Source organism: Phyllostomus discolor, chromosome X (assembly GCF_004126475.2).
Source record: "Phyllostomus discolor isolate MPI-MPIP mPhyDis1 chromosome X, mPhyDis1.pri.v3, whole genome shotgun sequence".
NCBI classification, from domain to species: Eukaryota; Metazoa; Chordata; class Mammalia; order Chiroptera; family Phyllostomidae; genus Phyllostomus; species Phyllostomus discolor.
The window spans coordinates 37745208-37765972 of NC_050198.1; the positions used below are offsets into that span (position 1 = coordinate 37745208).

General features: G+C 39.1%; 1 protein-coding gene across 1 annotated transcript; it reads right to left on the reverse strand.

Moving 5' to 3' along the window:
- Window positions 1-326: 326 nt before the first annotated feature.
- On the reverse strand, window positions 327-12996 carry FUNDC2 (FUN14 domain containing 2). The gene is made up of 5 exons (XM_028523143.2): window positions 12806-12996; window positions 9040-9178; window positions 7915-7990; window positions 5132-5263; window positions 327-2051 (listed from the first exon to the last, which is right to left on the reverse strand). The coding sequence occupies exons 1-5, from the start codon at window positions 12936-12938 to the stop codon at window positions 1974-1976; spliced, it is 558 nt and encodes a 185-aa protein (XP_028378944.1). The 5' UTR covers window positions 12939-12996; the 3' UTR covers window positions 327-1973.
- Between the last annotated feature and the right edge of the window lie 7769 nt (window positions 12997-20765).

A 20765-nucleotide genomic window follows, 5' to 3' on the forward strand; every position in this document is an offset into this window, starting at 1 on the left:
AGACTTAAGAGACATATCCAAATTCAATGTGGACCTTACATGGATTTTGATTCGAACAAATGTAAAACTTAAGATAATCTTGAACACTGACTAGATATTTGATATTAAAGAAGTATAGGGTTTTGGTATAATAATAAGGTATTACATTTATGATTTTTAAATAGTTCTTACCTTTTAGACATACATACTAAATATGATAAAATGACACACTTGGTATTTATTTCAAAATAATTGGTAAAACAAGCTATAATTTGATTATCATTGTAGGTAGGTGGTAGATACATAGGGGATCACTGTGCTGTTTTCTCTATTTGTTTATGTGTGAGAGTTTCCGTAATAAAATGTGAAAAAAAATTTAAGTTCTTGTATAAAAATATGCAACAAAGAGGCTTATAGTATTATTGGGGACAATTCATAAATATTGTAAGCAAAATAGCTTATGCTGCTTTAAAGTACTACCGTAATGTAATGAGAAAAATGGGAACACATGAATTCTAAAAAGTTCCACAAATCCACTGGTAGTTATAATATCCATGTTCAATACATCATTCCCAAGCTAAGTTAAAAGGCAAATATTTTAAAAGGAAGGGCTTAAACTTGCAAGGGATCACCTGCAAGTTTACAAATTAATTCCAAATGTTCTGCATTCCCAGAACTCATAGTCTCAATTTTTTGCATCAGTCCCTTCTCCAGATACCTTTGTATGAGATCATTATTCATATATTCAACAAACAGTGAGTACCCATTAAGTGCTAGGCCTGATAGGTATAATGGTGAACACACAAGACTTGCCCTCTAGAAGCATATATTCTAGATAGGATTGCAGATGTGATATCAGGCCATTAGAGCAAAATGTGCTAAGATTCTAAGCATATGTGTTTCTATAAACTTTTATTTTAAAGAATTAAGTGTAAGAGTCAGAGTCATCATGAGACATTACAATTCACAATGTAAATAATTTATTTTACATATGCTATTGCCACCATTCTCAATTCTGAAAATCTAAAATGCTATCCCTTTAAAACTCTGGTTCAAATGTTATGTATTTTATGCTAACTGGACAAAGAAATAGAATTGGCAGATAAACTATGACCATCCAATGTTTTGACAAGTAAAGAATACTTCACAATTCAAAGCTTAAAATCTTTTTTATGAAAAACCCAAAAGCTTATTCCTTCTCCCACCTAAAGTCACTTCTTTTACCATAAACAAACCCTTTGGGAATAGTCATGAGCACTATCCTATATGGTAGAAACCCCCACCTCCTGGATAATATCTTAATGCCCATGAATGATTAAGTCTGACTTCCAACGATGTACCTATTGGTTATTTCCCTAAAGATTTTCCCACCAAACACAGTATCTTCTGTTCAGCATATATACCTTTAGTGCAAGTTCATTCTACATTCATAATTTTTCAATTATAGTACTTGTGCCATTATTTTGTCAGGATAATTTATCAGGTATAAATATCTCTGTTTCTATAATCTAAAACCAACTAAAAAAGAAAGTAGACACCAAGATACCAAAATCTTTCATGCTTAAAGGCAAATGTATTCAGTTCCTTTCCATGTAGCACATAATATGGTTATCCATGTGCTTGTTATGCCTTTTCCAAATTGTTTGGGACAACTTTTGAGGATCCACTCATCCTCCATGGTGAGCCATCTTGCAGTAAGTTCTAGTAAGTATCATACGTAGGGGGAAAGGAACATTCTTGTTGACCTACAGATTAGTCAAATAGGGAGTGTTCTGGGAGGAGAGTTAATGTCTATTGTCTCTTCCGTTGTTGTCATGAGGCTCACAGTAGGGCCATATCAGTTTGTACCAACAGATGCCTACAGAAGCCATTCAGATATGCTGCAGCGGGGAGAAAGGCACAGGAGAAGAGGAGGAGGAAGAGAAGACTTGATGTCCTATGATGGAGTGAAGAGGCAGCTAGTTGGAAAAAGCAGGAACAATGAGTCGTCCTCCTTAGGATGCCATGCCAAGCAAAAAGCCTCCAAAAAATCCTCCAGTCACTAGAACATTCTTCTTCACAAATGACACCACCTATGAACAGAAGATAGCACAATGGGCTATTTTACTAAGGACATTATTAGCATTAGAAATCATCTCTATTATCTATGTAGTCCTGATAATGTCGATCCCCTCATCTGTTGTTTGTACTTTAGCCACAGGGCAACAGAAGCCATGAAGAGACTAACATGTGACAATGACCCCTGGCTGTGTGGGGAGCCCAACAGGAAGCAGATCAGATAAGGAGGTGAGATGATAGGTCTCTGGATCAAGGCGGTAGTGGAGCTGCTAGTGCACAGCAATCAAATTCAAGTGCTGTTTTCAGGGCAGGACTTTGTGTAACCAGGTAATTGCATATGGGGGATGAGGGGAAGTCAAAGGCAATTCAATAGATTCCTTCTTTAGTGACAGAGCTAAGAACTATGCCCAAAAGTTCATGCAGGCACAGGGAAAGACTAAGTTCACGGGGGCAGTTATGGGGAAAGAGTAAAGCTGCATTCAATAAACTGGCTATAGAGTCAATTCACAATTTCTAATTTCACTCCTTCCATTTTCTATACCTCCTCTCCACTAGAGGCTGCTCACTCTGAAGTCTCCCCTGCAAATTTCTCCACGTATTCATCCTATCCATTCATCTGTCCACCTATCCACCCGTCTCCCTCCAAGACCTCATCTTAAGTAGATGCTCTGAATTCTCATTCTCATACTTCACATCAGAGGACGATTAACAGGAGAAGTGCTTATTTTCTTAAATTCCCAAAACCTCCAAACTCCTGTAAAAGTTCCCACTCATCTGAAACTCAGAGAATATCCTCAGCACTCTCTGGCTCCCATGTCCCTACTCTATAATCTTCATTTCAGAGAGAACTTTCTTTCAAGTACAACCACCACCTTAGAAGGTGTTCCTAGGGACAACACATCTGGTATTCTAGCCTAATCATTTCTTCAACAGAAGTACAATGACCTCATCATCCAACCATTTAGAGCCACTCACATCCTGACTTTCCCCTGACCTTTTCCACTCTCTGCTCCATCCTCCTGGGAACCTCTAGCCCCCTCACTCCCACTGAGCCTAAATCTTCTTGTGTCACTTTCACTCCCCCTGACTCAATTGGACCTCACATTTCCCTACGTGGGGCATTGTCTCTCCCATCTGCCATCAAGAGGAATAGAAAAAAATCATACAACTTCCTGAAATAATTGCTTTCATTATTTTTCTTACTTCCTACTCATTCTTCAAATTGCTATAGTTTCACTTTCAACTCCACCACCCCAGTAAAACTGTTCTCACTGAGTCACTGTTGTAGCTAAATACTGAACCTATACTGAGCCTACTGGTAATGAAAGCCTGGTCTTACCAAGTAAGACCATGGGCTCTGAGGGGGGAACCTGTCCCTGAGGCATGTGACAATGCCAGACCATTAATAGGAATATAGAAATCTTCCCTGGCAGGTGTGGCTCAGTTCGTTGGGCAATGTCCCACAAAGCAAAAGGTCCCAGTCAGGGTATATGCCTGGGTTGGGGGTTCGGTCCCCTATCAGGGTGTGTGCAGGAGGCAATGGATCAATGTTCCTCTCCCTCCCTCCTCTCTAAAAAATAATAAATATGTCTTAAAGAGAAAAGGAATACAGAAATTTGTGGAATAAACCAATTTCCAACCTTTTGGTTAGTTTATAACAAGTTCCCTCTGTTGAGTCAATAGTTAGTTGTAATCAAACATTAACCTTATCATGAAAGACATTTTCAACAATCATCTTTTACTTTTGTAACTGTTTGAATAACCAAGTTTTGGCAAAATGAGAAACATATAACTTTCACAACCTGAGCTTGAGGAAGATGGATGGAAGAAGGGAAGGAAGGGGGGGGGACTATCTGTGATCCTGGGCCCTGAAAAATGCCACTTTCCACTCTGCGTAAAGGGCTACCTTTAGCCAACCATTCACCACCACAGAAATTGTCATCATGTACTTGGCGATGTGGAGCTCTGTTCAGTATTTTTCTAGTCTGCTATATCATCTACCACTCATCTGCTTTCCAACTCCCCAATATTTGCTGACATTTATTGTCTACTGGTATTCCTCTCCTGTTCTCTTGGTCCTTGTAGGCTTATTTTATTTTGTATATATTTCAGAAGGAAGTGGAGATAAATGCACATAATTAATCTGCCACGTTTAACCTAAATTCACCTATTAACAACTATTCTATCTGATTACACAACTTCTTCCTTTCACTGCTACTGGAGTCTGAATGCCTCAAGAACAAGGCCTATTTCAATCTACCCTTAAATCAAAAGTACCTCTTTTCTTTGTGAATCCAGAACCCCATTGCTCCAGGCTATAAAAGGTGCCAAGGAACCTAGATGCTGCTTTATTTCCCTCAAGTTCAGGGCACTTGTGTCTTTGGGACATTTGACATATTTCTAAAGGTAATAAAGCAGCAACAAAATGCATCCTTTTAAAAAGGAAAAAAAATTCCCTGTTTCTCCTGTGCCAGCCAATACAACCTAACTTGCCTTCATGCATTAGATCAGGGGTTAGCAAACTACACCCCATGGGACAATCCAGCTGGCTGCATGTTTTTAAATAAAAGTCCACTGCAATACAACTGCACTCAGTTGCCTACACATATCAATTATGGTTATTTTCTTGCTACACAGCGGAGGTCAGTAGTTATAAGAGACAATACATTGCTTACAGAGCTAAAATTATTTACCATTTGGCCCTTTACAAAAAAATGTTGCCAACCTCAGGACTAGACATTCCACTAGTTCTATGTAGGATAAGTAAAGTTTGGACATTTCAGAGATGTGTATGGATATAAAATGATCATACTGGCTATACAATCTGCATCCTTATCCTCCCACTTGTTGCACTGTCCCCATCCCTACAAGAACTAGTTCAAGAGATGACTGACTCATATACGTGCATGTATCACTCTGCATTCTCACTCACTGACAAGCCACCAAAAACTTCAATTATCCAACTTTTAAAAACTATCTCTGAGGTGAAGCTGTTCTTTCCAAAGCTGGCAAGTAGGTCTATCTAGCCCCATTTTTATACGTACAAAATTGTCTGCACTCTCCACACACTTCATGTAAATGAAAGCAGTCTCACCTCCTCAGCTTTGCTTTTCACCTCTGTAGGTAAGTGGTTGCTCTTACGGATCTTCAGCTGTTCCTTGGCTCTCTTCATATCCTTCTCTACGCGTTGCCAGTCAACTTTGATGTACCCAGTATGGTTTGCAACCTATAGTTTCAACAACAGCAAGAAATAAGGAACATGGGCTTGTTGTTTCTTTTTGTCAGGATAAATCATTGAAGTACATTATCAAAAACCCTTCTGACTTTCCATTTTTGGAGACATTTGACATCTAGTTCTTTTGACAATGACATTCACTCAACATCATGGAAGGCCCTATGTTTGGTGCCAGAAATCAATAAATTGCCCTTCATTGACTGCTGACAATTCTTTTACTTTATTTATACTCTTACCCCTCTCTAAAGTTTTAAATTAGCTTTAAAAAATAAAATGGTAAAATCAGAATTGGAAGTCAAGATGTAAGGTTGCCCTGTCTGGAGTGGCTCAGTGGACTGAACACCAGCCTGCAGAATAAAAGGTTGCAGGTTCAATTCCCAGTCAGGGCACATGCTGGGGTTGCTGGTCAGGTCCCCAGGAGGAGGCGTGAGAGAGACAACTGATTGCTGTTTCTCTTGCACATCATGTTTCTCTCTCTTCTTCTCCCTCCTTACCCTTCTATCTAAAAATAAATAAATAAAGTCTTTTTAAAAAGATATAAGAGCCCTGGCTGGTGTAGCTCAGTGGATTGAGCGTGGGTTGCGAACCAAAGCATCGCAGGTTTGATTCCCAGTCAAGGCACATGCCTGGGTTGTAGGCCATGGCCCCCAGCAACTGCACATTGATGTTTCTCTCTTTCTGTCTTTCTCCCTCCCTTCCCTCTCTAAAAATAAATAAATAAATCTTAAAAAAAAGAATGTGTGAACTGGATAAAACTAATTCAAATATGCAGTTTTCTGGTGGATTAGTACTACCCATGGAACTAAGAAACTGATTACAGTCTATCAATCAATCCTCCACTAATATCACTCCTCTCCACCAAAGTTTTGTTGAGTCATATCTACCTGAATATCTCTAAATATCTAAAGCTCTTCTCCCTTCTATAGTTTTTTCCTGCCTTGTTGCTCTTCCTCTAGTCCAGGAATGTTGAACTCATTTTCACTGGGGGCCACATCAGTCTCACGGTTGCCCTAGGGCCCAATGTAATTTTAGGACTATATATATGTAACTACGTAACATAGTTGCACACAGTATAAACATAGTTACTAGTAACTATGTTTATACTTATAGTATAATTACTACAGTATAGTTACTATATATAGTAAGTATAGTTACTATAGTAACTATAAACTTATATAACTACATAGTTATATATAGCAACTATATACTACATACTAGTATACTACATATAGCAACTATAAACTTATATAACTAGTAGTTATATAGTAACTATATATAGTAACTATAAACTTATATAACTATGTAGTTATATATATAGTAAGAATATATATAACTACATAGTTATATGTTATCTTTATATATATAACTACGTAGTTATATGTTAGTTTATATAGTTACTAACTATATAACTATAGTTAGTTTATATATGTAACTACGTAGTTACATATATATAGTCCTAAAATTACACTGGGCCCTTTGAAGGCAACCACAAGACTGATGTGGCCCCCGGTGAAAATGAGTTCGACACCCCTGTGTCTAGTCTCTACTTTAGTTAATGGTACCACCAACTAAGTTACCCAAACCAGGCTGGAGAAAATATTTGCAATACATATAATAAACAAAACATTAATATATTCATAAAAATAGAAATTCTCCTAGAGATTAGTAAGAAAAAACCCACTAGAAAAATGGGTAAAGGAAACTAACAGAAGAAAGTGGCCAATAAAAGGAAAAGTTCAACTTCACAAGTAATCAAGGAAATTAAAATTAATGTGCAACTATTAATTTTTATCAGATTGGAGGCAATTAAAAGATTGAAAATATCCAACAGTCATAAGGATGTGAGAAAATGGACACTCTTTTTTTCAAAAGATTTTATTTTATTTATTTTTAGAGGGAGAGGAAGGAAGTGAGAAAGAGAGGGAGAGAAACGTCAGTGTGTGGTTGCCTCTCCCACGCCCCCCACCACAGCAGAAGCCACACCAGCTGGGGCAGAAAACAGACACTCTTATCCACTCACTGACAGTGTTATCTATCAATTGGGAGATAGCCTTAGGACTAAGGACAAGTGCACAAGTAAAGCCAGGAGAGCAACTAAAGCTATGAGGTATCTAGAAATAAAATCAAACCACAGACATACAAAAACTATATGGAAAAAATCAATAGCCCTGGATGGTATGGCTGAGTGGATCAAGTGCCAGCCTGCCTGTGAAGCAAAGGGTCACTGGTTCAATTCCCAGTCAAGACACATGCCTGGGTTGTGGGCCAGGCACCGGTGGGGGGCACATAAGAGGCAACCACACATTGATGTTTCCCTCCCTCTCTCTCTCTCTCCCCCTCCCTTCCCCTCTCTAAAAATAAATAAATATTAAAAAACAATAAAAGTCTATGCAAAGACATTAAAGACGACTCTGTAAGGAAGCTATAAGAAATATGTACTTATGTCCCCATTTTATAAATGACAAAATAAAATGCAACTAGTAATTGATGAAGTTTCACTCAAAGGTCACTAGCATTTCAAATAGTACATATAAACAAGTGCGAAGGCTATTCTAGTGTAACAAAGCCAGGACTATATTACAGCTCTGCATACCACATCCCTAACAGTCAAATGGATATCCCAAACATCTAAGAATACAGACCTGAAGGAGAAAAAATCCTCCACCCACAGCTGTTGCAGCCAACTTCCCAACCTTCTGGAATATGAAACCCGTACACCTGCAAAAATCAAACCAACAACAGACAAGTTGACAGGCTGTCAGGTACATGGAAACAGTTTGAGATATATGCATTAAGTACATAAATATTTTATATGTATCAAATATTATTGAGCCATAAAAAATAGAAAAAAACCTTACCATTTGCAACAACATGGATGGACCTAGAGAACATTATCTTAAGTGAGGTAAGTTAGAGAAAGACATGCTGTATGATCTCATTTACATGTGGAATCCTAGAAAAAGGGTTAAGAGGGCAAGGGGAAGGAGAATTGGAGGAAGGTAGTCAAAAGGTACAAACTTGCACTTATAAGGCAAGTAAGTACCAGGGATGTAATATACATTATATATATAGGAATGTTATTAAAAGAGCAAATGCAAATAGTTCTCATCATAAGGAGAATTTTTTCTTTCCTTTTCATTGTGTCTATATGAAAGGATGGATGTTAACCAAATCTATTGTAATCATTTTATAATATATGTAAATCAAACCATCATGCTATATGCCTTAAAGTTATACAGTGATGTGTGCCATTTATTTCTCAATAAAACGGGTAAAATGAAAATAGTTAATAACATTACCAATCTGAGAGTTGTTATAAAAAGGAAAAAATATATATTTTATATTATTATATAGCATGCTATAATATAATATTATTATATTATTTTATATAATGCTACATAATGTTATATGGTTACATTATATGTTATAATGCTACATAATATTATATGGTTACACTATATGTTATAATGCTACATAATATTATATGGTTACATTATATATTATTACATATACTATAGTATATGTAATAATATATAATGTATATAGTATATGTAATAATATATAATGTATATTTTAATACTTGGATTGTAGTAAAAACTATGTGTGACTATTAAATGGCACTTAAACATGATGTAGATAAATGCTACACATTAAGTGATTGCACAGAAGTCAATGTACTTTTTATTGGTTAAAGAAAATGATTCCTACAACCGCAATACTAAACCATGTAAAAAAACCAGACACTGGACATCGTTCACATTACTTACCATCCAGTGACACCTCCAATTAACAGCTGGGTTGCCACGCTATACTTTTCAGCTGAGGGCCCAGACTCCTGGCCGAATAGCTTGCGCCACCATGGTTGCTTTTTAGCAAGTTCTGCAAGGTCTAGTGCATCAAAATTTCCTATAAGAATTAAGATACTGAATAAGAAAATATTTACTTTTACAATAAAACACTACCATTGCCAACTAGATTAAGAGATTTTTAAAGAGACAGTTATAGTAAGAACCTCCAAATATTATTCTAATTTAAATAGTAAATTAACTCTGAAATTCTGACTGGCAATTTTTAAAAATCAGACCAAAATCAACAGATAGTATCTCTTAGGATACTTAGGATACTATCTGTATCCTAAGAGACACTATCTGTATCCTAAGAGGAAAGAGGATTACTTTCCTCTTTAAGAGGAAAAAACCCCAGACAATATAGAATCAATAGTCTAGCCTTTCCTCTCAAATTTAAAAACAGCCAAAAGGACCTAGGAAAAATTGGTAGTAATTTTTAATAATTCATCCTAAATTAAATGGATTTTCTTCTCCTTTTCAGGAGTAACTCAATACTATTCCATAGCCCACAAATTCTGTTATTATGTAGATCTCTAGTGATAATAAATATGAGGGAGGTAATATTTCATTGAGCTCTTACTACTTACCAGAAAATGCTAAGCAATAAACATGTATATCTAATTAAATCCACAGAACAAGGTGCTACTTGTTAACCCCATTTTATAACTAAGAAATGGAAGTTCAGAAGTTATTTGCCCAAGAAGGGAAGACTTAATAAAATAAAAAGTCTAATCCCTTTTCTCTGTGGGAAGATAACATAGGAATAAATTTAATGAAAGATGCATAAGACCTATCTACACTGTAAAATAACAATACCAGAAACTGAAGAATGACTGGAGATATATAATACTATGTTTCGCAAGACTCAACATTTGTAAGATGTTCATTTTCTCCATATTGATCTATAGACTCAATGCCATTCTAATAAAAAAGCAGGTTGTTATCTAGAAACTGACAAACTGCTTCTAAAAGTTATAGGGAGATGCAAAGGGCCTAGAGTACTATTCCAAACTTCATGGAGCAAAACAATCATTCACTATGCTCTCAGACTCAGTGGATCTGGAATCCAGACAGGATGTGTTGCCTGATGTCTGGGGCTTCAACTGGAAGACTTACAGGTAGGGGTCTGGAATCATCTACTATAGTCACACACACAGTCTGCCTGTGTGTGGGTTTGTTTAGGCTTCCTTAAAGCATGGTGTCAAGGGTGCCTGTCCCAAAGGGGGAAGTGAGAGAGTGAGTGAGTCCAAGTGGTAGGCAGAAGCTAAGTTACCATTTGAGACGTAGCCTCTGAAGCCAAGCAGTATTACTTCCACTGCATCCTGCTGGAGCAGTCACAAACTCCCCCTCAGATTCAAGAGGAACTATGGACCCCATCACTCAGTGGAAGGGGTGTCAAAGCCACAGCAGGGAAAAAAAGCATGTGGAATGGAAGATATCGCTGCAGTCGTTTAGGAAAAGACAATGTGCATAAGTAGCCAAAGCACTTTTTGGGAGAAAAAGAACAACGGTCAAGGACTTTCAAGACTTACGAAGCTACCATATATGACACAATGTACACCTCACCTACGGATACACAAACATATAAATGGAAGAGAATATAGAGTTCAGAAGTGGATCTATACATACAGTCATTTTATTTTCAAAACATAGCCTACAGGTAATTTAATGTGGAAAAAAAGTCTTTTCAACAAATTGTGTTAGCACTATTAAATCTGTAAAAACAACAACCTCAATCCCCACCTTACGTATCATCCACAAAATATAATTCAAGAATTAATTCAAGATGGATTATAGATCCCAATTCAGCAGAGCCAAAATATGAATGTAACGAACTGGGCCTTCTATGGCCTTACAGATAGTTAAATTAAAAAAAATTCTAATATAATAACAAAATATTACCATGTTAAAGGAACTCTCTCCCTGGGTTAAGTATCACTGAAGACAAGAGTGAGTTCTGAGTGTTGCTTTCATGTAATTTTACCAGCCCCCTTACTCAAAAGGAGTTCCAGTCAAAGGGGGGATCAAATTAGAGACATATAGTTCACACAACTTCAGTCATTCAACAAGCACTATGAAGCACTATATAGACAAAAATAAGTCATTAGCCTTGCTTATGGGATATCAATGATCACAGTGTTATGTGATCATCACTATGATGAAGACTGAAATTTCTCCAAACAATTTCCAATGGGCAAATACTTGGTCAACCTACACATTTTAAGTGAATAAAAGCAGTCTGCTCTGCAGGAAAATAATTATACTGTTTATCCCAACCCCTTAGTCACCTATATTCAGTGGTGTGCTGGTAAATGTTTAAACATTGGTTTTGAGGGAGGGCTGATTTGTAGTGTATGCCAGTTTCCATGGTGTGTTCATTCACTGTGAACGTGACATCACTGAATTGTGACATCACTGAACACAGTTTGGGAAGAGATGCTTAGTAGCACTCCATACTATTTCCACCACATAGACGCAATAAATGTAAATAGCCTTAAGGGTATCTATCGATAACAGCAAAACATGGCAACAAGTGATGAGTTTTGAGTATTTTCACGGCTTTTTAAACATTCTCCCCCCTCCCCCGAAGAAATGCTTACCGATTATTTTTTTGTGCTATTACAGTTGTTCCTGCTTTTTCTCCCTTTCCCCACGGCTTCCCAGCCCCACCCTCTCCCCTCCCTAAATCAATCCCCATATTTTTGTCCGTGTCTGGGGACTGTATGAAAATGCTATTCGGTTAACCCCTTCACCATCTTTCATTGCGTCTCCCACCCTCCTCCCCTCTGGCAGCTGTCCGTCTGTTTCCTGTGTCTAAACGTGCTTACTAATTTTAGAGAGAGAAGGGAAAGGAGGGAGAGAGAGAGGTAGAGAACATAGATGTCAGAAAGAAATACAGATGGGCTGCCTCTCGAACGCGCCCGGATCGGACCAAACCCGCAACCCAGGCATGTGCCCTGACCAGGAATCAAACCCACAACCTTTCGGTTTCCCGGACAGCGCTCCAACCAACCGAACCACACCAGCCAGAGCCGCTGCCTTCGTTTTAAACATAACTTACGCAACTTTAAGTTTATATAATTAAGTTTTCGATGATAGCTCTGTTTAGTAATCAGTTCTTGTAAGCAAGTGCTGAATTGAATATAACTATGAAGCATTCAAAGAAGTAGGGTAAGAAGAACGATTTAAACACATGCTGTATTGCGCAATATATTATTGGGAATCTTTTGGCTACTCAGACTAAATAAAATACTATTTCAAAGTACCGCCCCAAGTGTACTATTCTTTGAAAATCATCAATAGCGCCAAGGAAAGCGCCTCGCACGCAAACACTTGCCAGGTGTTTGTGATGAACGTCCAAAGTGATAAAGAAGCCGCCTTAGCCTCAGTGCCAGAGCCTTCTGACAACAGTGACGGAATGTCTCAGGGTTTAGGATTTTGGGGACCGCGCCAGAAGTCTGAACCCAATAGGAGATAACACCCTGGGGCAGCTCGGCCCCAGCCTGGCGCCTGACCTTGGCCGGACCCAGGGATCGGCTGGGCCGGGGCAAACCCTGGACGCCCTCCCTGCCCCTGAGCTCTTTAGGTTCCCTGGGGAATTCTGTGAGCGTGTGCACCGGTCCCCCGCGCGCTGCCACGAAAGGCGACTCCCCGCGGCGCCGGCAGCGCGCGCGCCGGTCCCTACCTTGACTGGACGCGGCCATTTCAGCGATCTCGTCTCGCGAGGACTCCCGCGGAGGCTCAGCGCCGTAGGACAGGGAGTGGCGTGCTGTTTTCGCCGCAACCTGGCTTCCGGCACGTGGCGCAGATGTTTCCATTCCCAGCGCCGCAGCGGAAGAGGGCGGGCTAGGCTCGCGGCGGTCACTCCCTACCCCCGCCCCCCCTCCCCGCGCACAACTGCGTCACAAGGCTCCCCTTGTGTCAAAAGTCCCAAGGCCCCGCCCAGTAGCTGCTAGGAGACGCGCAGGCGCAGAAAGCCTCTCCCGGAGGAGTTTCTCCGTGGAATCTTGATGCGCTAGAGACGCACTTAAGTAGGAAGTTTCATGGGCATGGTCATGACTCGGCCCTTCGCTAGTAAATATTATTTTATCTATTACTTTCCTAAAAATAAAGGAAACAGGCTTGTCATGTTTGTTCATGTGAACATTGAGCAGATATTTATCAGTACCGGCTCTGTGCCTAACACTGTTGTAGTGCAGGAAGACAGTCGTTTTAAAAACAATAACAGAAGCTCTCTGAAAGAAAAGAGCTTCATTGTCTGCAGTGCCTACGGAGCTCTTTAACTTTGTGCCAGGGCACATCCCCCCACCTTACCCCTAAACTACTCTCGCTGTCACCCTATCCCAATTAATGGCAACTTCACTGTCCCTGAAACCTTGGTGCTATTCCGAACTCCTCTCAAACCCCACAAATCCAATTTATCAGCAACCCCCATAAACTCTACCTTTACAGTGAATCCAGCCATACCTCACTCCCCCATTGCTACCATCTTAGCCCAGAACACAATCATGTCTCACCCCAGTAACGAGGTTGACCTGTTCTTACTCTTGTGCCCCTTTGAAAGTCTATTTTCTCCACCATGGCCAGAAAGATCAGTCTAAAAGGCAGTAGCGGTGAAAAAGGTGAAGAGATTTTTAAAAACGCATAGACAAAAGCTGGGCGAGGGGAAGGTAGAAGACGGTAAATGGGGGATAAATGGTGAGGGAAAGACACTTGACTTTGGATGGTGAATACAATACAATATACAGATGATGTGTTATAGAATTGTACACTTGAAACCTGAACCAGTCCACAGTGCCTGAAGAGTCCCCTTTTGGGGTACATACCAGTTGGAAGGAATCTGACCCTGAGTCCCTCAAGAATAAGGCTAATCTTCTTTTGTAACATGGCCTGGTCTCAATATAAAGTGGGCAATGGAGAGGTTTGGCCGTCAATGACACCATTCATTTCGATCCTATCTTGCAATTGGACCTGAACAGAGGTTTCATACATTTAGACTTTCATGGTTCTCAGAGATGACCCTAAGCTATATGCTGTCAGTAAACTGGAAAAATATACCCAGATGTAAAAAGCATTTCAAATATGGGTAAATGGATTCATCAGTCCTCTTCAAACATTTGAGTGGCCAGCCAAATATTGAGGTATTAAAAACAACTCTTTGTTTTATGAATAAAGTCTTTACAGGGCCAGAGGTGTGGATACAGAACATCAAAGCCCACCAAATCCTTTTGCCTTTCCAAAGTCTACCCTATTCACCTAAAAAAACTTATAGGTAATTGGCTTTATGAAACCAAAGTCCTTCTAGGAGAAGCTTGCTTTTCTTTCCCTACATTTTTGAAATGCACACACCTGGTCTTCTTCAAGAACTCTTGTCTAGGCCACCTTTTAAAATACAAATTTGGGGGAGATAATTCTTATCAAAAGAGGGAAAACCAGCCCTGGCTGGCGTAGCTTAGTGGATTGAGCGCGGGCTGGGAACCAAAGTGTCCCAGGTTCGATTCCCAGCCAGGGTACATTTCTGGGTTGCAGGCCATAACCCCCAGCAACCGCACATTGATGTTTCTCTCTCTCTCTCTGTCTCTCTGTCTCTCTCTCTCCCTCCCTCCCTCCCTTCCCTCTCTAAAAATAAAATAAATAAAATCTTTAAAAAAAAAAGAGGGAAAACCTTAGCTATATCTATCAAATCAATTTAATTTATTTCAGCTATTCCTTTCTAAGGTAGTAAATTCTGATAAAAGTTATTGAATGTCTAAGTATTTTGAAATAACATGAAATACTGAAACTGATTGCTAGACATGCTTTTGACTATTTATTACACAGAGGCTGTAAAATGGATTTGGAGCTGTAGATAAATGTCTTGTGCTTTGTTGGAGGTGTATTTCTTGAAAGTGGCAATGTGTTTGCCAATAAAGCAACCTATGTTTCTAAAGGTCATGAGATGTGTTCATGAAAGCCAATCTATGGAATGCTGGTTGCTTACTTTTTAGTCATTATTGGAAATTGAGAGTTCTAAAAGTTAAAAGTTAAAATTGGAAAGAAGTTTGTATGGTTTTAATAACAGAAGCCATAAGGCATGGAGATGCAATTTTGAAGGACAGGGATTGAAAGTGACTTATTCTAAAGGTGGTTATTTATAAAGGGATAAGAAAGTTTGTGAAAGTTGCAGAAAGGTTTGTGAAAATTGTAGAAGTTTGTAGAAGTTTTAAATTTGTGAAGAAAAAAACCTCAATCAGACTCCAATACCTTTTCTCTGCCTAATTTCTTTCTGGTGACATTCTTTGATGATTCTGGGGGTACCTGGAGTTGTTTTCATTACACTTTCTCTTGCCCTCATCAGTGTGGGGAAACCTTCCTGTCAACTGTGGAGTAAATCCTTCATCAAAATGCATTTTGTCGATGCTGAAATAGAAGGTAAAGCCACCCTCAGGACATGGGGTAAACACATCCACGGGCAGGTATGGAGTTGAGTCCCCTGTCTGAGTGGGGTAAATCCATTCCCAGGGCATCTGGCTGGTGCCCTGGTCATTGGTAAGGCCACCATCAGGGCATGGGGTAAACACATCCACAGGTCAAACAGGCTTTCACTCTCTTCCAGTGTGACTTTCTCAAATTGGCTTTCTATGGAGTCCCCTGTCTTCCTGGGTTAAATCCATCCCCAGGGCATCTGGCTGGTGTTCTTGTTATTGGTGAGGTCACCCTCAGACACAGGGTAAACACATCTATCCCTGTGTATTTCTCTGCTGGTGTGGATTATGACTCTTGGTCCTCCATCTGCAGCATCTTCTGTCACCACGTTTCTGACATTTCAGGGACCAAGGAAACCCCACCCAGGCTCTTCCCTGCTGCTATATTCTTGGAGCCAAGACTTTATTTCCACCCCTCATTAGCAGTCCTTAAAGCTTTCATTGAAAGTCCTAACAGGTCTTCTTGCTTGGTTTTTAGGACCTTCTATCCCTTTTTTAAAAAATATTTTATTTATTTATTTTTAGAGAAAGGGTAAGAGGGAGAAAGAGAAGTCAAGAAACATCGATGTGTGGTTGCCTCTTGCTCCCCGCCAATGGGAGACCTGGCTCACAACCCGGGCATGTGTCCTGATTAGGAATGGAAGTGGTGACCCTTTGGTTGGCAGGCCAGCACTCGATCCACTGAGACACACCACCCAGGGCCTTCCATTCCCTTTCCAGTCTTCTTAAAAGTTGTCAAAAGCAAATAAAAGAAATCTAATACTTTCTCGACAAAAATTAGTAATTGAAATTATGTGTGTGGTCTTTATGTGTTCAGTCTTCATGTGTGTGGTCTTTATGTGATATGCATTTGTCTGTGTGTTATATGTGGTACGTTTTCTGCCTCTGGAAGGCATAACTAGGGTGTAATATTTTATTGGCCTAAGATGTTAAGTACTTATATAAACTAAGCAAGATCTTATGTTCTGGACCAAATATTTGATATTAAAACCAGTTTTAAGTTTAATTAATGTCTTTTAGAGTTATTACAAAAAGTGTTCTACAAAAAAATTATATAATAATCTTGTGGTTAAGTATATTTGACAACCTTCCCAAAGTTAAAATTTAAAAAACTGAGAAATAACTTCAAGTTATTCCAATGGGCCCCTGGAATACTTCAAGGATTTATTCCCTCCTTACAAAAGAGACATTTTTTAACTAATTAGGCCTATTTAATATGCTTGAAATTACATGGGAAGCTTTGCCAAATGGAATAATAAGAACTGTTTTATTTGTATACATATATTTTTATAAAAATAAATTTTCTAGAAATTTCAACCTACCCCTGAAAGGAGTTTGCAAAGATTCAGAATCAAGTTCAAACAGGAAGCTCTCAGGGGTAACAGGTGTCCTATTAGTGACACTGGACAAGCCAAGAGTGATGGTTCCCTGTGGGGTCATTGAACAGTGGTACTCTGGTATTTGTAACCCACATGTTGGGAATATATGAATTGTTTCCAATGCTCAAAGCACACTTCTGATAAGTGCTGTACAACATCTTAAAACCTTGCATACTGTTTGGTCTTTATATATATTAAGATTGTGTGTTAAATCTAAAAATATAGGTTTTATATTGTTCTCCTATGTCATTTCATAGTAATTCTTATCAAGAAATTATTATCTTGAAATATTGTATCTTACAAAGAAGCAAAGTTCTTTATCAATTGCATTTTAATCGAATCTACAAAAAATGCCATTTTAAATTTGGTAATTTATAAACAGTCACTGTTTTCCTTTAATGCATTTGTGAATGTACTTTGGATAGGCTCATGAAAAAGACTCTGACTTACTCTAAATTGCAGGTATCTAAGTAGGTTATATCTTTAAAGTAAATGAAGATTTATAGAACCCTTAGAATAACTAGGTTCATGGAAATACTGGTGAATAGTTAACACAAACAAAATTGGTTATATGGGCCTGAATGAACTAAAGATAATTGTTATTCTTATGACTTTGTTCAAAATATTGCTAACTTTAAATCTTTTTGTTTTCCAGCTATAATAAAACTTGCTTCTTTCCTTAGAATAATTTATAAGGTATACCCCCATAAGCAATATTGAAACATTTCTATTTTCCTCCCTATCAAATCTGTCCAGAATTTGGCAACTCTTAATGAGTGAGTATTATTTTCATGGTAACATGTTTGTTTGCATAAACCCAGTAAGAATCTGTTCTCTTTATAATAGCACCAGTTTTCAAATGTGGTTTTATTAACCAAGTCTTTGTCACGATCGAAAGAGTCATGCCTGGACTCTGGATGTCCCCAGAAAGCCTTAAGGAGTTAAGACTGATTTTTGAAGCCAATAAGAGCCCCTTGGAAAAATGGCCTGGTACCTTGCTTGGTCACATGGTTCATGATAATCTTTCTATGTAAGGAACGAAGGCCACAATCCTGAAAGATAGCAAGGAAGGAACCTAAAGACATTTCGGGGACCTCAAGAACTTGAGGAATCCAACCAAACCTATAGGGATTATAGGCAAAGCCATATGGCAACTGTGTGGCTTGGCTTCTGTGCCCTGAAGGGCTGACTAAAGCTCTATCTGAAGATGCTTTGTAAAATTCTAGCAAAACAGATTTGAAAGAGCCTATACTGTCAATTACTATTCTTTTTGTGTTCATGCAAATAATCAGGCCAAATTGAAACTGGACTTCATACAGTCTCTTTGATAAAATGAGGGTGATTTTAGAAAGAGAAACTGTGTTTCAGTGGAAATCACAATGTCCAATTGTCACCCACAAACTGATTGAATCCTAGTTTCCTTAGTTTTCTTCCAAGCTAATGCTTCATTTTTTTCTTTCATCCTTTGACTTGGAACTATTGAGAGCTACTGATGCAGTGTCAGCCATACAGAATTAACCCACTATTCTGACTCTCCCTTTTGGAGATTTTAAGTTCAATATCTGCTCTTGGTTTTCCTGGCTAATTCCCTTCCTAGGACCCATAGAAGCCTTTTTCTTCTTGTTTTTAGGCCATGCCTCTTCAAATATCTCATATCCTTCATTCAACAGAGTGTCCAGGCTCTGGAAGATTCTCTCCACAAATGGCCTCCAGTCACAGCTCTTGCTTTATGGGCTGTCCAATCCCACCTCTTCTCCTTAAGGACCCAGACCCAGACCCATAGACAGGGATAGCTCCACATCCCTAGCCCATCTGAAGTACTTAAAGAAGAAGAGACCTTTGTATTTACTCCCCAGAACCAGAACCGGGCCAGGTCATTAAGAATAAATCTATTTTAAAACCAGAGTGGGAAATGAAAAGGCACCATGTGCTTCCATGGTACCATTTGCTGAGCAGGCCTATGACCTTGTTAAACATGACTGCCATTTTCCTCTTCTGAGCTTGTCCCCAGGACTGGAAATTACTGGAAAGCAAAAACAGAACGTGACTAACCCCTCCCTGCAGCCACAGGCAGAAGCAATATTGGAACAAACCGCAGCCTCTGTTACAACACTCCAACAGCCCAGGGCCACACAACAGCATCCCCCTCACCCTTTCAGTCCAATTATAATCCAATAAAAGCTCAAAGCCCCCACCCCTCAGTGCTGGTGTGTGTCTCCACATCATGCCCCTCTCCTTTCTTGAAGAGTAAATAAAATCTTTACTCTCTACACTTTCTTCTTTTTGTGAATTCTTTCACAGCCCACATCATCCATTGACCACCCTAACAAAACCTACATAGTTTTATTAACCAATGTCACCTCAATAAATTCAATAGAAGATAAAAATAAGAGGTAGTTGTGATCAGATCCCTCCTATACTCAGAACCCTACCCTGGCTCCCTCTTGCCTTCAGTGTACAAGCCCAAGTCCCTTTGCTGAAATATAATCTCAGTGAGACCTTCCATGACCCATCCTCATTTAAAATTGCAACCTGGTACACCCCTCACTCTCCTCCTGCTTGCAATCATCCCTTGATATCCATGGGAGGTTGGTTCCAGGGCCCCCACAGATACCAAAATCCTCAGATGCTCAATTCTGTTATGTAAAATGGTGTAGAACAATGCTTTCTATTGGATCTCACACAACTGAGGATTCCCAACCCTGGGAGGCAGAACCTATGGATAAAGAGGGCTGACTGTACTTTCCTTTTGTGCATATTTATTTTACCTTATAAAACAGTATATCAGATACTCATGTATTGTAAATATTATAATTATTATTTATTGTCTCTCAGTTGTTTTTATTTTTCACTACTGTGCAACCAGTGCCTAGGACAGTGTCTGGCTAGGACAAATTGGTAGATGCATGGCCTCAGGCAAACCATTCAACTTCTCTGCACCTCAGATGATTCAACTGTACTACTCACTTTGTAGTCTCATTGTGACAGTTAAATCAGATAATGTACAAAGCACCTGTCAGAGAATGTATCACTCTGTATAGTAACTACTGGGCTACTTTTCTGTCTCCCCCGTTGGACTATGTCTACCAGAAGGTAGGAGCTGGATTTTATTAATCTCTGAGGCATAGGGGTTAGGATCATGACTTCTGGAGCCAGATTACATGGGTTTAAAGGCTACCACTTACAAACTGTGTGACTAAAACTGGAAAAGCCAGCATTTGTGCTGCATGTTACTACCAGAACCAATAAGTAGAGACAAGGATTGCATCTTTATGGGTGCTTTGTTCATATGCCAGCATTCTGAGAAGATGGTGGGTTATGTACCCTCAAAAACTGTATTAACATCTCACTTCAAACTGATCTTTTTATAAAGAGAAGAATGGATAGTTTAGGGGTTTGAAAAAAAGTTTAATGGGGTAAGAGTTGCAGTTTGGCTGTGATTTTCCTAGTACTTCTTTATCTGTTGATCAACAATTCTTTATCTGCATCATAACCTTCTCTCCCTGGAACACAATAGCTCAGATATCATCTCCAACAGCTTGCAGACCCCCTAGAGCACAAAGGTGGAATTGCTTGTCAACCTGCTGGAGTCACATATGTCATGCATTCCAGTTCCTGGAATCACAGCTTTCCTCATGCATTAATCACTTAACCCTATCAACTATAACTAAGGCTAAAAGCTTTAAGATAGAGTTCCCCTATCATGACCATGGCCAAGTTGCCTAACCTCTCTGTGCTTCAGTTTCATCACCTGTAAAATGAAGACAAGAATAACAGCTGCATTAGAAAACACTTAGAACTG

Coding starts and splice junctions, on each gene's coding strand:
- FUNDC2 (XM_028523143.2), bottom strand. CDS start 12,938: ATGGAAACATCTGCGCCACGTGCCGGAAGCCAGGTTGCGGCGAAAACA. Junction 9,179..12,805: donor AATGGCCGCGTCCAGTCAAG/GTAGGGACCGGC, acceptor TAATTCTTATAG/GAAATTTTGATGCACTAGAC. Junction 2,052..5,131: donor TGAAAAGCAAAGCTGAGGAG/GTGAGACTGCTT, acceptor TTCTGTTCATAG/GTGGTGTCATTTGTGAAGAA.